This window comes from Rhopalosiphum maidis, chromosome 3 (genome assembly GCF_003676215.2).
Source record: "Rhopalosiphum maidis isolate BTI-1 chromosome 3, ASM367621v3, whole genome shotgun sequence".
NCBI lineage: Eukaryota > Metazoa > Arthropoda > Insecta > Hemiptera > Aphididae > Rhopalosiphum > Rhopalosiphum maidis.
In genome coordinates this window covers 42715056-42732493 of record NC_040879.1, presented here as the reverse complement: position 1 = coordinate 42732493, position 17438 = coordinate 42715056, and the positions used below count along the sequence as shown (strand labels likewise).

The 17438-nt window shown below is 26.2% G+C and overlaps 2 protein-coding genes across 2 annotated transcripts; one reads left to right on the top strand and one right to left on the bottom strand.

The window, feature by feature from the left end:
• The first annotated feature begins 3800 nt into the window (after positions 1-3800).
• LOC113557109 lies at positions 3801-11653 on the top strand. Its single transcript, XM_026962421.2, has 15 exons — positions 3801-4069; positions 7434-7619; positions 7695-7740; positions 8480-8685; positions 8765-8855; positions 8927-9015; positions 9123-9259; positions 9323-9506; positions 9574-9767; positions 9831-9990; positions 10064-10150; positions 10222-10314; positions 10375-10469; positions 10546-10694; positions 11473-11653. Exons 2-15 carry the CDS (start codon positions 7452-7454, stop codon positions 11529-11531), a joined length of 1758 nt encoding a protein of 585 aa, XP_026818222.1. The 5' UTR covers positions 3801-4069; positions 7434-7451; the 3' UTR covers positions 11532-11653.
• A 161-nt stretch (positions 11654-11814) lies between these two features.
• Positions 11815-17427, bottom strand: LOC113558799 (pickpocket protein 11-like). The gene is made up of 5 exons (XM_026964349.1): positions 17392-17427; positions 13912-13965; positions 12756-12891; positions 12323-12441; positions 11815-12068 (listed from the first exon to the last, which is right to left on the bottom strand). The coding sequence occupies exons 1-5, from the start codon at positions 17396-17398 to the stop codon at positions 11821-11823; spliced, it is 564 nt and encodes a 187-aa protein (XP_026820150.1). The 5' UTR covers positions 17399-17427; the 3' UTR covers positions 11815-11820.
• Between the last annotated feature and the right edge of the window lie 11 nt (positions 17428-17438).

Genomic DNA, 17438 nt, shown 5'->3' with positions numbered 1-17438 from the left:
CATATTTTAACATCAAAATTAAATTTAATGCTTCTCATAAAATAAGTACCTATAGGTAGAGAATACTAGAGATAGTATGGATACATAGCAATATTTTTATTAAAAAATATATATAGAATAATAGGTATACCATAATTTCTAAAATACAATAGTCACTCGATAATTCGAAAAACTAAACGCTAAGTCCCCTGAGAAAAACCTCTATAATTAGAAAAAAATACATGAATTCTGGTCCTCTCGATAATTCAAAATGTCTGTCGGTGAGGCATACTCTACAATTCGAATTTTTTTTTCCACGAACCTCTATAATTCGAATTTATATGTAAGTTCATATGTATAAAGATTATGTACAATCTATTTAACGTACTCGTAATGAAACTAATAATGACGATGGTTAAATATTATCGTAGTTTATAAATGTTATCAGTATCTTATCTACCTAATCAGGGACGTACGCAGAAAAAAGTTTTTGGGTGTGTTTTTGAAAAGTAGAACTTTTTTTTAAAAAACATACAAAATTTTTTGTGAAAACTAACTATTCCTACTTAAGTACAATACCTACTCTTTTAAGTATAAATATTGATATAAATAAAAAATTACAATATTAAATCTAATTTTCTCAAAGTTTTAGCCATTATATTAAGAATATCTTCACAGTTAACACCTATGTGGCTATGTCTCTATGTACATTTAACAATACTAATTCATCTTATCTTTCATCGCCAGTTTTGTTACGTAAATACACAAAAGGTATAATTTTATTTTATTTATAAATCCTGTTTAAGTATTTTTATTCTTATTCAAAATATATTATTTATTTTAATTAGTCAATATTAAATTTTTATTTTGCTCTAACCGGTTTTTCACAAACACAATGTGTTAACACTTTAACGTGCTAGGTAAACTGAGTTCTGAGTAATAACGTTTTTCGAAAGAATAATTTATAAATAACAACGATGTACCTATACTTAAAAATAAAAAGTCGATACATTCAATGAGTACTGTATAGTGACTAGACACCAATTAATGATTATCGATTTGCTTACTTAAATATTACATTCAAATAGATACATATATAAAAATACTTGGCAAAGAGGTATTTAAAATGAAAAAAAATAACAACAGAAAAAATTTTTTTTGAGACAAGAAAATGTTGAAATATGAAAATAAAAATATTTTAAGATTTGAATTCTTTAAAAACATATCAAATACATTTTTACCATGTACATAATAACAATAAATAGTAATAATAATAAAAAAAATTGACTTGAATTTGTATATTATATATTTAATTAATTGTGATTTTTATGTACGACGTTGTGAATTATATTAGATATTAAAAACAAAAAGCACATTTTTAACCACGCCAGTTATATACATAATTAATTGTGATTTTATGTACAACGTTGTGAATAATATTAGATATTAAAAGTAAAAAAAGTACATTTTTAATATAACAGATAGTACTATTCCTATTATAACCAGGGACTCCGTTTACCTTAAACCTTTTCAAATCCGAGACTCAGTTTACCACAAAAACGGTATTTCGGACTCAATTTACCTACCTATAATATCATACCTGTCTATCAAAGTATAATAATAATTATGGCAATTAACATTAAAATAGAATAAGAAAATAACTATACAAAAACCAAATATTTCGGGGGGTTTTTTGAACACCCAAAACATCCCCTTGTGTACGTCCCTGTACCTAATTTAAAGTCTAAACTTTAATTGTATCATTTTACAAAAATAAACCTCTGCAATGGGTAAACTGTTATTGAAATTGAATAAAACATAGTTAGTCGCAATATTGGTCCCGTAAAGTACAAGTGTTTGTGGATAGCCGACAAAAAAAAGTGATCGCAGCAGTTGAAGCAGGTGAAAAAAAAGATGTTGCTCTACATTTTGGTATCCCATCTTCTACGCTATAAACAATACAAAATAATAGATTTCTTTAATACATAATATGTAAAATATAATAATATGTATGTATGTATAAATGTATAATAAACAAATATCAATTAATAATTTTAAAATATAATTATATTTATATGTCATAAGTAAATGTCAAAATAAACGTAATATATACATATGTATATATATACAATTTTTCACCTCTCTTTAATTCGAGTTAATTTTTTTCCCTCGATTATTCGAACACTCGGTAAATCGAAAACCTCTATAAATCGAATTTTTAACTCGGTCCCCTGAATTTCGAATTATCGAGTGACTATTATACTATCTTTTTATACTCGAATACCTACTTAATTATCACATTTGCTTATAAAGTTATAAATAATTAATTACTAGTATAATTTTCACTATATTTTTTTTTCAAAACCTTAGAGACATCTGATATCTGCAAGTGTATTTTATTATTATAATTCAAATATTATTCATTAATTCAATAATTTATTTATTTTAAGTTATTATAACATATTTTTAATATAATCTAAAAAGTTTTATAATATATATTATTACTATAAAATTATATTATGAGTAAAAAAATAAAGAGCTATTTTAAAATTTTTGTTTTATTATTATTGTTTAATAAAATAATTTCTTCATATTATAATATTAATTATACCTATTAATTATAAATATATTACTTATACTTAATACAAATGGAATTATTTGTAAATATTAAGTATTTTTAATGTATGAATAATATTGACTATCCATTAAACTCATAAAGTAATATATCATGTACATATTGATGTATTTTTTTACTAGTTATTTTAATTTTCAAATCCATAAATGTGGACTTAGGATTTTCAATGAATATTATTAGCCATTATCTACTTAAAAATTTAATAAAATATTTTAGCTATTTTTGTGTTATTTATTAAAAATCGATACTTATCTACATATTTAAAATTGTCTACTTTTTTCAAGTTTTTCATTGATTTATGATTATAAAAATGCTTTAAAATTGAAAAATGTCCTTCATAGTCTCTATATTTCTTTATGAGAGTTTGAAGTAAATACGAAATTTGTGGTGTACCTACATTATTCATAAAATGTAAAAATTAATGTAAAATACATTTTCGATATTATTAATGTTTTAAATTTTCAATGTATATTTTATATGTTATAGGTACCTAGTATTTAAAAATGTAAAAAAACAAGGTTCCATATAAGTTTTGTTTACAATTGTAAGAAAACAATTCGTGCATAATTAATTTCAAAATTATTTTTTGAGCACATGAAGTTTAATTTTTGACGAAATTAAATACCTATTCAAGTGTAATACAAAGATGTCTCATCTCAAATAATGTAAAAAAAAATTAAAAATGAGTAGGCATATTATTATGTCTTAGACTCTTAAGTGTTAGGTTGGGCCAGTGGTAGCCGGTAGGGCACTAGGGCCATGGCCTTACTTTGCCCGTCCCTGGCGCCGCCACTGAACATTCCGTTGCAGTTTTTAAAATATTTAAGCTAATTTCTAGTTGTTCATTTATTTTAAATAAAATTTAAGGTATCTGCGCACAGTCTATACCTAGACGAACACCAATGACTTATCATCAGTACGCCTACTCCTACAACTCTACAACGCTACAACAGCAGTACTGCCTACTACCTCGTCGTGGTGCGCGACGGGCGAGTGAGTCTGACGTTATCAACCACGGAATACCGCCACGGCAAAATACACCACGTCGACTTCGGCTACGATAACAACACACAAAAACAAAACAATAACAATCAGCCGCGCGGCACCACCACCGCGGCAGCAATGCGGCTGCCGACCTGGCGCGCGCGCGCTCTCGTCGTGATAAGCGATCTACGCCAGAGTTGGTGGTCATTCGCTGATAAAATGACGACGACTACGACACTGTCTACTATACGCGTACCGTCAGTTTCCGAGGCGTAGGCATTAGTAGTAGTATTATCACCGTAAATATTTTCGAACACCGTTTCGATTTTTTAAACAGCGACTCGGTCTCCCGCTGCTCTCGTAAAACATCGCAGTCGCCCAGGAACCTCAGTCGAGTACCCGCCACGATCTGCGTCGTTCCAAGACCATGACGCGGCCCAGAACCGCGCGGAAGAGTTGCCTGTGATTCCGGTAAGTTGGTCTCGACCGTCGTGCCGGAGGTATTTGGCCGACGTCCGTCAGTAACGTCCGAAACGCCGGCGGCCGAGACTATTTCCGTACTATTTTGCCCATTCGCTGCTCCCCGCCCTTCGGTCCCACGCACGATGAATTCCACACGAGCCTATGTCGCGTACGCGTTGATACTGAAATAGCGTTTATATTTAAAACAAAACATACCTATTAGCGTCGTTAGACCCGGTCGAACTTGACCCGTATTCCATTCACATCTGGCCCGATTCGATAAGCTTTATAGTTTTGTTGCCAGGAACCGCGTTGTTTTCCAACAGACACTCGCGGAGCGTCGTTTCGTGTGTTGTTATACCTATTAAATACTTTCATCTACTCCACAAAATGTGGAAAACAAAATTGGCTATTTTTTTTTTTTTTATGATTATTATTGACAATGCTACTTATTTAAATATTCATTGATCTAAACAACTCGTATCTTTCTATGCAAAGAATAGAATATATGTTATGGTCTTAAACTTTTAAAAGGATACTTCAGATACGCATGAAGTAATAAAGTGAGTGTAGAATATTGTTTGAAGGTTCCTACTTGCATTTTTCCGAAGAAAAATAAAACAACCTCTTCCAATTAGATGCGAATGAATAGGATAGTCATTGACTATTTCCTTTTTTTTTTTTTATTTTTTTTAAATAATAAATTTAATTTCCATTTTGCTGTTCATCAACTGATTAAATTATAGATTTATTACTTTTTATTAAAAAATAATAAGTATATTTACCTAATATACATAAAAAAAATTATTAATTATCTACTCAGTGGTAACGTGCTGATAAGCAAGTTTTTGTATGTCATAGATACCATTTTAATAATATGTTTAAATATGTAGATTATTTTGACATGTACTAATTTTTCATAGTTTATTATCTAGGTATTTCAATTTTACATTGGTATATGGTTCGTAACACTTACATATCTAAATTATTTATGTATTTTTCCATATTTAAAAGAATCTTAATTTGTTTAAACATTTTTCATTTTTACAAATATTGATAATTATTAAGTTTAGAATGTAAAATAAAAATCTTTACTAGGCATCTAACTAATGTGCAGTTAGTAATATTTTTATTTAAATGTTACCCACTGGTATTCTTTATTTCTTATTCATAATAATACATTTTTCAAATAATTTTACTCGTAATTTTATCTAATGTTTTCTTTATAACTAAAAAGTATCTAGTTTTTCATAAAAAAAACATAGACGATTTGTTGTTTTGATAAAGTTCTAAAGTTTTAAATTAGATGTCTACTGATAATTAATGCTGGTATCGATAAAAAAAAATATTAAATATTAAATCAAAAATCAAGTATGACCAAAATATTAGTAGTATCTATTTAAGTACATCAATCATATGATAATATATTGACATATGAATAATTAAATATGTACTGTTTTTTTTTTTGTTCCGTGTATTAAAATAATATTTTATTTGTAGATATTTCAATTTATTGGGTAAAGATTAAGATTTGTAGCTTTTATAGGTATATATATTTTTAGACCATGAGGTAAAAACTTAGAAACCTGTGAAGTTTTTGTTACCAATTATCTTATTTAAATTCTAATTTGTAATTAATTATGTATAGGTAGAATTTAGGTACTAAAATTGTTTTAAACAAAAAAATAGTAATTTTTCATTTGGTTTTTAGGGTAAAAATATTAAATTATTTTTCAATTGAATTATACACACTTGGTTTATATTTATTTGACATACATAATTTACATTTTACACAATTTTTTATTTTCTAAGGAATAATTAAGTAAGTTAGGTAATATAATTAGTTATAGATATAGTATTTGGTTGAATATCACAACTTATAAGTGCTATGTGGTATATATATATATTCTTACAAATGTAATTGTCATGTTAATTACATTTATTGCAATATTTAGGTTGAATTTATAATTAATTTATTCATATTTTAAAGAAGCATACATTAGAGAACATATAATTTAGTATAAAATGCATTCATAAAAATTAATCTAGGGGAATAGGAAGTGAAAGTTACTGTTTTAAAGTAAATAATACTAATTAATAACATTTTTTTTTAGTGAAATATGTGGTTAATAGAATTATTTATTTGTTTTTTTCTGTATTTAGTTTAACAACAATAATAATAATTAGTTCCGTACATACATAAAATGTATCATTTTTCTTAATTAAATTTGTCGGTTATACCATTCTATGGTTTCCTGTTTCACATCAGTAAACTTTGTTTTAGTTCAAAACAAATAAATAATATTAATAATGTAGTCTAACAATCAACAGTGTAATCAAAAATCACTCACAAATAATTATTGTGAGTTATTTTTTCTAAATTTAAATATACTATTATTTATTTTTAATTTTTCACCAATAAAAAATATTTATTTAAATGCCCCAAAATTTAATGAATAAAATGAACTAGATACACTTTAAAAATGTTTAAGTTTGCATAGTTTCACATATTTTAGGGACTGTTATTGGAATGTTTGATATAAAAAACACATTTAAATGAAATTTTCTTAGCATTGTGTATTTAATTTTATGTTTAATAATAATTATTTAGAAGTTTTGGTAGCCAATTCATAATAAATGTAGTTTTATTTATTCTTAAATAAATAGAACAGTAGGTATTAGATATTAAGGAAAGTAAAACTCAATGTCTATTTAATGGTTTGAACAAATTCTACATTAATTGAAATCAACTTGTAGGTTCAAAAAATTTAGTACATTAATTACTATTTACACATTTTATACAAATATTTTACTAAAATTGTTTGTTGTTTACTGTCTTCTACCTATGTACTAGGTATTATCAATATTATTATGGTTTTAATTTATAATAATTGATCTATATAGACTCAAGATTCACTGTTACTAATTATTACCATAATCATAATAATTATTTGCCAAATGGTCAAATAGTTTTGATTTAGGCTTTATACAAATAAATTAATGATAGGAACATTTCTAGAAATATAAATACTACATTAAAAAGTAGTTGAGGAATATACTTCACATAGTAGCATCCCACTTTGGATTTATTATTATTTACCTAGACCTAATTTAACTGCAAAAGCACTACAGTTTTTTTTAATGTTTAGATTTTTTCTTGTGGCATTTAAAAAAAAAAAATCAAAAAAAATATGATATTTATTTGTTGATTTCTATGATAATATTTTATAACACTCATTTTTCCAACACATTCTAACTAAATAGTTGTATATTTTAATTTTAAACATAAAAATTTTGTTAGTAATAAATATATAAACTTATATAATATTATATATCAATGGTATTTTATTAAATTTAATGATTTCTTTTATAGATTTTATGAAAAAAAAATATGAATTCAGATTATAAGTGGAGAGAGCAAACAACACAAGCATCATCAAGACTGAATGGCCAAAAAATAAGAGATTCTGGTGAAAATGAACCAAACATTAATAACTTTGTTCGCAAACATCAACGCAATCTATCATTACCCGTCAACAATGTTTTTCAGTCAACAACGGTAATGTATTATTGTATATTATAAATTACTAAAATATATACTTTTACTTATTTAATTCAAATTTTTTTATTTTAGACAAAAGCTGATACTGTATCTTTAACTACAATGTCTAATTCTAAAGGTGAGTTTATTTCAATAGATGTATTGAGAAGATTTTATACCCTCATATGTTGTCTCTGTCTTATTAATGTAGATAATGTAGATCATAGCAAATTTGCGTTCAGAAGAACACATTTTGTGATTTTAAATTTAATATTAGAGTCAATTTACCTATTATCAAACTTAAAGGTAATAATATTATCTAGGGCATCTCATAGGCTTTTATTGATATCTTAATTTTTAAACAAATAACGAGCATTTTAAAGTTTTAATATTTTACATAACTATAACTCACTTAAAAATTAAAATATCAATAAAAGCCTATGAGATGCCCTAGATAATATTACCTTTAAGTTTAATAGGTAAATTTACTCTAATATTAAAGCTAACATTATAAAATGTGTTCTGCTGAACGCAAATTTGCTATGATCTACATTAGTAAGAGAGAGACAACACATGCGGGTATAACATCCTCTTAATTAAATTGCAAAGATTTTATTTTAATTTTGTATACAGTATTTATTTAACAACATTTAAAACTGTATTGCTTTAAAATATTGAAATAATGTATAAAAAAACATTAATACTATATACCATTATATATAAATAATTTAAAATTATTAAATAGGTTGATAATCTATAAACTTGAGTACTTTAAATCTAATTTTAATTAATATTAATCTTCATATTAATTTGTTTGGTTTTGTTTACATCATATATGAATTTAAGGACAATTAATAAAATATAATTTTTTTTTCTAGGCAACGGAGTATCTTATTCTAGTCCAGTTCACAACAATTACCTAGAATCCAATGACTGTGATGATTCCTCTTCTAATAGTGATACTGGTAGTACAGGTACTTACATTATTGAAAGAAATGATACATCTAATGATAACAAATCTGAACAATCACCCGATTATGACGGTAGTGTTGATGATTTTAAAAAGTCAAATTCAATGGTTAAGGTAATTTAGTTATTTTTTAATAAATATAATTTTTGATTTATCAGTTAAATTTAATTTATATTTATAATTCTTTTTTTAGAAATTACGGTCTAGTTGGGTCAATGAATGGCATTCAAAATTGAATCAAAATAAATCATCTCTTTCAAGCCCAAAACCTTTACTAAAATCAGGTGAGAGTACTGTTTAAATTTAATTAAATTTGTCTCAATAATAATTTATGAAAAAAATTTTCTTTTCTTAGACATCAAACCTAATTCACCAATTTTAATGAAACATATGAGGAAATCAAATATCCCGTTGCCAAATGCATCTAGTATAAAAGACTTAAGTGTATGGTTTTTTACAATAATTTGAATGAATAAATTTATATTAATACTTGCTTGTTAGTAAATAATTCATTCAACGATAAATAATTTTATAATATCTGATTGTTATAGGAAAATAGTGCTAAGAGTATTAACAGTGATGACGATACCAGATTATTTTTAAAAGATGCTGAGAACTGTGTTTCTATGCTAGAAGCTAAAGTTGAAAAAACTGGTCACACTGCTATTCAATATAATCGAACTTTTAAGTATGATCTATTAATTTATTTTAGTAAATTTTCAAATTTTAATTAAGTATTAAATAATTTTAGCTTGCGTCGTGATAGATTTGCAAAATTGCAACAAGATACAAATAAAAAAATTGTAGATTCCAAGACTGTCAATGATAAATCTAACTTATACAAGCCTTCAAGCCAAAATTTAAGTTCATCTTTGTCGAGAGTTGACTGTGGACGTTATAGTTTAAGAACATCCAGAGTGCCTCAACCAAATTCAGTATGCAGAGTTATACTTATATTGAAACATTATAAAATTAAAAAGAATTAATTTTATATTATTTTAGTCACCATTGTTGTCTGCTCGTAAAAATTTATCATCAAAAAAAAAGTGGAACTCGAGTATACTTTGCAACAAAGTTCAAACTCCAAATAAAGAAACAGAATTGGAAAATTGGAAGCGACGTAAAAACTATGACCCATTAAAAGCGGCTGCTCAAGGAAAGAAAAAAGATCATCAAAAACCGTCATCTTCCAAGGAGTTAGTAATATATTTATTTTGTATTTTTTGTGAATATTTTTATAAAATTAATTTTAAATTTAGAAAAAGTGTTGAAAACTCTGGTAATCCGGTATTGAGGTCAGCATCTTTTCATGGTCGAGACGGGTTTTCTCAAGAAGATGATAGTGATGGTTGGGAACAAAAGAGTTTACATTTCTATGATCATGTTGATGATTGGCATAAATTACCACAACCGCCTGCTGTGAGCAAATTTTATTAAACTTTTTATCAACTTAATATTACTGCCTGGTGGTTAATTTTTGTTAATAATTTAGACATCCAGAGATCATTCACCTCCACCATCTAAAAACGAAAATCTTTCTTCATCAGCAAATTCATCACTGGCTATGTTGCCTACTCTGGTCAGTTAATAATATTTTGTATACATTTTTTAAAGTATTAAAATATTTTATTGTATTTTATGTTAATGTAGATATCGGCACATAATGGCTCCCCTACATTTTTGCATAAATCATTGTCTGCATTTAATAGCTCTACAAGTTCTTCTCTTGATGTCAGTTCAATGGTAAAGAATAACTCAACATTTGTATAAATATTAGTGTTTACATTGCATTTAAATTTTCAGCCAGATGCTTTATTTGACGACAAAGATACCTTAGATATGGTTCAGTTATCATATAAAGCCAAAAAACGTGGTATTGAACTTATGAAGAGAATAAGGTTTGTAATACATAAATCATTGATAATATGATCATAACATTTAAAATAATGGGCAATAATATTATTATTTTTTTAGAAAAGAGTTACCAGAATATGATGATATAATACTTACTAGGGGTATTGCAAGTATAGATATAATGGATGATTCGTTACATATTCCAATGAAATCATGGGGTATGTCAGTCTCGGCAACCAATATTAACTGTGTTGATAATATATTCAGAAGTAAGAATTAATCAAGTTAAATAAAAATATATATGAGCTAGAATGAGAATATGAAGTTGTAGACTTATTGAGGTTACTTGAGAGTCGTTATTAGTGATACTTGATTGGAATGTATAATAATAATTATGCAAACTTAAATTCGAGGCTATGGCTAAGTGTGAGTAGACAAAGTTATTTTTTCCTAGTCATTATCCTCAATTTTTTATATTTTGATATAGGATCTTCATATATGCACAGTTCATTTTCTTTTACATACATGGTTCATTCAATAGGTTGCTTCTTTATAAATTCATAACTTATTGTGTTAATAATTATTAATATTATTATCAAGTTGAATATACTATTTTATTATTTTATTTCAAAATCAAAAGAAAAATAAAGACTAGTTAGTTTAGAGTATAGAAAAAAAACTCTTTATAAACAAAATGTTAATTAAATTTTTGTTTTATCATAAAAAAAAAAATCACAAAATTCATCCAAAAATATTATGTAGTATATAATTTATGTGTGAATAGTATAAACTAATGTGCCTAAAATTATCAAATATAATAATATTACATGGAAATAAGTTTCTTAAATCTTAATAGCTTTTTAAATCAATTTAAATCTTTGATTTAGAAATAATTCTTATGATGAAAAAATAAACAGTATTAGGATGTATGAGATTTATTTTTTACATAAAGTGAAATATGATTATAAAATCACCTAATTTTTAGAACTTTAGTTTTAACTTTTTCCTTTTTATAATTAAATATACATTTTATAATTTAATTTTTAGTACTTGAAAACATTTTATTCAGAGACAATGATAGCAGAGAAAATAATTCAGACAATTAATCTCCAAATATTTTGTTAAGTTAAGTTATTGTTTGTTTGTTTGTTTTTTTTTTATATATTATAAAGTTATATTACTGCAATGCCAAATTTACCGTGTGATAAAATACAATAGTGTAATATTATATTTTAAAATAATTGATATTAGTTTTAATTTATTTGTTAAACAATACTTATTTTAAAAATATAAATCATCAGTATTATTATGCTATGTATACATGCAAATGACAGTGATATTTTGTTTGTATTTTTAAGTGTATAAATGTACAAAATATGTCGCCTATTACATTACTTAATATTTGACTTTCTCATAGAATTCTGGTAATGTGATGCCTGGTGGCTTGTACACAGGTTTGCAAAAATGAAATGCATTACGTTGGCGGCGATATAAAACGAGTTGCTGTTCATGTTTTGAAGGTGTATGGACTTTGGTATATCTATGTTTAAACATAATTAATGATTTGTAGATAACATAAATGAGCTCTACCACGCTGACCAAACTGCAACCAAGAAATAGACTTGCCATCCCACCAAATGTCACTAATAAAATGCAAAATATGAATTTAACATTAATTTTTGGACACATTTCTTAATGTTGGTGCATAAAATTGTGCAATATAATATATAATATGTTATTAAATACTATACTTGTATAATGACAATTATTGATCAAATACGATATTCAAATAATATTAATTAGAGATTGTAAATTAGTAAATCAACTTTGACTTAATCAATTTAAGCCTAAGATATGTAAACACCAATTTTAGAATTATGAAACTGGTTAAACTTACCTAATAAATCTTGTGTAGTGTATTTCATGGACCTTAGGTAACTGATAGCAAATCTTTCTTTGTAATGTACTTCTATGTGTGTATAAGCATGTGGAAAGGTTGTATAAGCCAAGAAGTCCCTAAAAGAACTATGATTTATACACAGCAGTATCACAAAACATGTTTATGCATTATATAGATTTATAGATTATAAATATTAACATTTTTTCTGTATTTTCTAATTTCTTGTATCGACCAAATTGAAACAAAACAACAATTCCTGATCACCAAGACTATAAACAATAAATCTGAGAGTGATAGTTTTGAAAGCAATGCATGGTAAATAATATTGTATTCACAAGATGAATTAAAATTATAAACATAGAGCCTACATTACCACAACCTATATCTTGCTTACCTTGACACACGGTTACCAATTTATGTAGGTACCTACTTTGCATAGTTACGGATTTCTGTCGTGTATCCAACAAACGAACACGGGTGTGGGCAGCTGCAATTCATGAAATCCTGTGCACTCCATTTAAGAAATCCAAATTCTTCTTCCGATTCCCGAGCGTTGTGTTGAAGCACTATAAAACGCGATCAACAGCTATTAAGTTTGTTAATTCATTTTATGGTTTTTTTAATGATTTATATAAATAGTTTAACATTTATTAATTTATCATGTTAAATAACAATTAAACAATGCGACTTGTACATTCAAATTATAATTATAATACATTTATCAGGTTTCTTCGAAAGAAATTAAATTAATTTTTTTCGTATAGCGTAGATATAGACAATTTCTTTACAGAAGCGCTCGTATTTTAGATTGCTTGGTACATATCGTTATTATAGGAATGACCGGTAGCGGACAAAGAGAATATCCCCGTTTTTATATAGCGGTTAAAAGCGCTGTGCATATAGATATTTTTTAAAACGTAATTTCAATATTTTGCCGTTGCATTTCGGATTATTTTCATTATTAATACACTTTTATAATATTACACGAGTGCATTAAAAAATGACAATATTATTTTGTTATCAACCATTGACGATCTACAAAACAAATTTAAATGTATATGTATATAATAATAATATTATAATAAATTCTTACAGCATAATATTATAGAATGTAGATAATTATTATAGGTAATTAGGAAGAATCGAGTTTTATTTGCCGTTTCTATTTATATATATATATATAGACTGAATACTGATTTTTACCAATAAAATACTTTTTTTTTAAAGTTTTAAAAAATTTTTATTTTGGCGCTTACACTATATAAAATATTACCGTACGCCACTGCGAGCATATCATATTTAGTGATATAAGTTGACGGTCCGCCTCCGCTTAGAAACGTTATTCCTTATTCGTATGTAATAACATCTCATTGAATTTAAATTTATAAAATAAATTACATAAACCCATTCGACGCCCAAAGAACATCAGAACGATACCCACTTGTCCACTTATTCCGATAGGTACTTATTAATAAATGTTATAGAACTCTCATTTATAAACAATATAATTTGTGTGTATCTAACTCATCGTTAATCATAAATCATATAGATAATAATTAATAATATTAAAAGTATTAAATAGATACCTTTTATTTTGCTGAGACATTGTATGTGTTCAATTCCACATTGTTGCTTGCTCTCTATAACCACAGAAATTGAATATTGAGTCTAGTCACGTCATTTCAATTTTGTAATTGTTGGTACCAAAATATTTGCAGACTACTTTGAAATCATTACCAAATTACAATGATTTAGTGATTTATTTTTCATTTTTTACTTTAGGACTGTTTAGGTACATAGTTATAGTAAGGGCTCGGAACCTTGAAACGTATATTTATCAGGGGCATTATTTGGAGGAGAGGATCAGGGTGTGTGGTTGTATCCTTTACTTTTAAAATAGTTCCAATTGGCCAACACCCTGATGAATGCACGATTATAAATATAATTAAAATTAAATTGTATTTTAAATATTTTAATTTTTATATTTACATTTATCAATATTGGTATACTATCAATCATGATTACAACTTTAAATTACATTGGTTATAAACAAATATTGTGTTACATATTTTTATTGTATTTTAGTTTTTAAATTGATTTTTACTATTTATGTTGATGCATTGATTCGATCCATGGTGTATGGAAATAATTAGAATTAGGATAATGTACGTACGTATCCTTATAATAAAATATAATAAATAATTACTTCTGTAAAACTGTCTATTAATTTATAAAAAAAAACCTTACATTACATATTTTGAAGAACAGAGTAAATTTATAACTTGTTAGAAGTTAGACTATACTACAATAGATACTTATTAACTATTAAGTCTGTACTTACTTATATATTGAGTAAGTAGGATGTTACTGATGTTAGTAATTGTGATTTGAGTTTTGCATGTATAGCCATATAGGTATAACATATTTTGAATATTTAACATAAATACATATTATTAATCTAATATGTCTGATATTACTATATACATAACATATATATTACATATTTACATATTATGAATGATTAATTAATACCAAAATGTATAAAGAAGTATTAAATTACTACTATAAAATATTAAAATTTAATACATCAATACTTAGTAGTAAGTACCTGTTATTACATATTATATTAATGATGTAAATATTGTTAAATTTTAATTTTAATAACTTAGAGTAATAAAACATTAATGTTAAATTATTATGTAGGTATTCTAATTCTATTATTTAAATATCTTATTTAATTTAAATTTAGTATAGATAAAATATACATGCTAAAGTTAAAACTAATTTATGATTAAAATAGTCTATTTTATTATTTTTTTATTTCGTTAAATTTAGTTTCTTTAGTACTTTACTCTCGTTAGGTAAAAAGTACATGACTCAACTTAACAAATATATATCGCATGGCAATTCGTTATAAACATCAATCATAGCCGTGCGCACAGGGGCAGCAAAGTGTGCTCTTGCTGCCTCTGGACGGTTTGAATATATTTGTAAGGGCCGAACTGGTACAAGCTGGGCCGCCACACTGGCAATGCTCAATACAAAATAAGTTAATTATCCAAAAAGTGTATTGCTACCAAGCTAATCTTTTCTGTGTTTAAACTTTAAATTTGAGCTTAAAAATGTTAATTTAATACTCATGTATGGGCCGGTAAAATATTCGCTGCCCCCGACTTGAAACTCTGTGCACGCCTATGACATCAATATTTTTAGATTAACTTAAAATTAAAATAACATTGATTATTTCAGTACGAGCTTTACTTGTATACGGGAACGTATACAAAAAAAAATTCGGTGGGGGGGTTGATCCTCCCCCCTATATACGTATCTGCTTGTATACGTTCTTAACGTTATAATTGTTGTTGATTTAAATTTGCTTAAAAAATTTAAAATAACATAGACATACTCATAATTTCAAGTATAGCCTAGTAGCTTACCAACAAACGTTTTTTTGGTTGTATAATTTTCCCAGTAACCACAAGAAATACAAAATACTGAATTTGGATTGTAAAGTTATTTATCTGCTTTTTCGGGTATAACAAATGCCATAAAAATAAACCAGTGGCTTGTGACCCTACGGCAATTAGATATATTCATTAAGACTTTGGCATTTATTTTAGACTTTTCCAATTTCGTTAGCTGGAACTGAAAAAAGACAATTCAACAATTCAACAAAGGCATGCATTGCGCCTTTGACGACGTCTAAATTTGGTAGTATAACATATACAAGTAAAACTAAGCCAAATACGAAAAGAGTTTCTATAAAAAGCACAAAAAGAAAATCGAATAAGGGTGATCTTTGTCTTTTACATGACTTGAAGAAACAAATTTCTGCTGGAAGATAGACAACGTACAATTTATCATGACTTATGAAAAAAGAGATGACAATTTGATTCAATACTTGATTACAAACCGTAAGTGTTGCCCAGGGAAATAATTATTTATAATCATTGTATAAGTTCTTACTGAAGAATATGACAACACGATCAGCCCTGATTTGAAATGTCGTGAAGAAAATACTACTTTTGAAAATAACGATATAGCATAGGACAACGATAAAAGTGATCAAATTGCTAGGATTTTTAACGTATAATAAATTCGTAATTTGCTTTATTAGCCTTAGATCCACTGTTGCTACGTGAGGGCGAATTTCACGTACATTTTATTGTTAAAACGTAAAAAATATTACGTTTCATACTTATATAATAACATATTATGTTTTAATAGAATTTTATAAAGTTTTTTATATATTTAGCCATTTAGGTACCCGCAAGTACAAATTTAATTGCATGCAAATATGCATAGGTTAACGTAGGTTTGGACGTTAGGTATTGCCTTTCATTATTTGTTAGTGAATATTGAATATAAGTAGTTATAGTTTTATATTTCCATATTTTCACGGTTTTCAATGCAATAATTCCCGAGCCCTTATAACTGTTGTAGCAGTAGTAGGTAGGCGATGCAATTTAAAATCTAAATAACTATAAATGCAATTTTTTTATTATTATTATTATTATTTGTTGTTGTTTATCATATATGTATATGTATATATATATTTGAAAGTTAATACTGGAATACTGAAATTTGCTTACAAGTCTTACAATTTAAATAATAAAATTTAAATTAATTAATTTGTTATGATTGATATTTTAAAAATGTAGCTATAGATCGTTTATTAGAAACACTAGAAGGATCACTTTCTAACTTGATTTAAAATTTAAAAAATACTTAGGGGCTAGACCAGCGACCGCTATTATAGGGATATGATGTCTTTTGGCTTACGAAGTGTTTGAGTAATACAATATATTGAAAAAGGTACATTGTATATTTCAGCAAGTAATAATCTACGATAATACGATACGTAAGTGTCGTCATTTGGGTGAAGACGAAGAGAACAAGAAATGTACATCTGTTCGATAAAAGCTTAAAATTAACCTGTTTGGAATATTATGATTTAAATTATAATATATTTCTATATTATATTTTTATAATATAATAGTTATTAATATGTAAAAATAAGCCATGTCTATAATTATTATTCAATTAACGTATTGTTATATTTATACCTCCCATGTCAAAGTAGTACGGCGTGCAATTGCACATTTTATAAGTA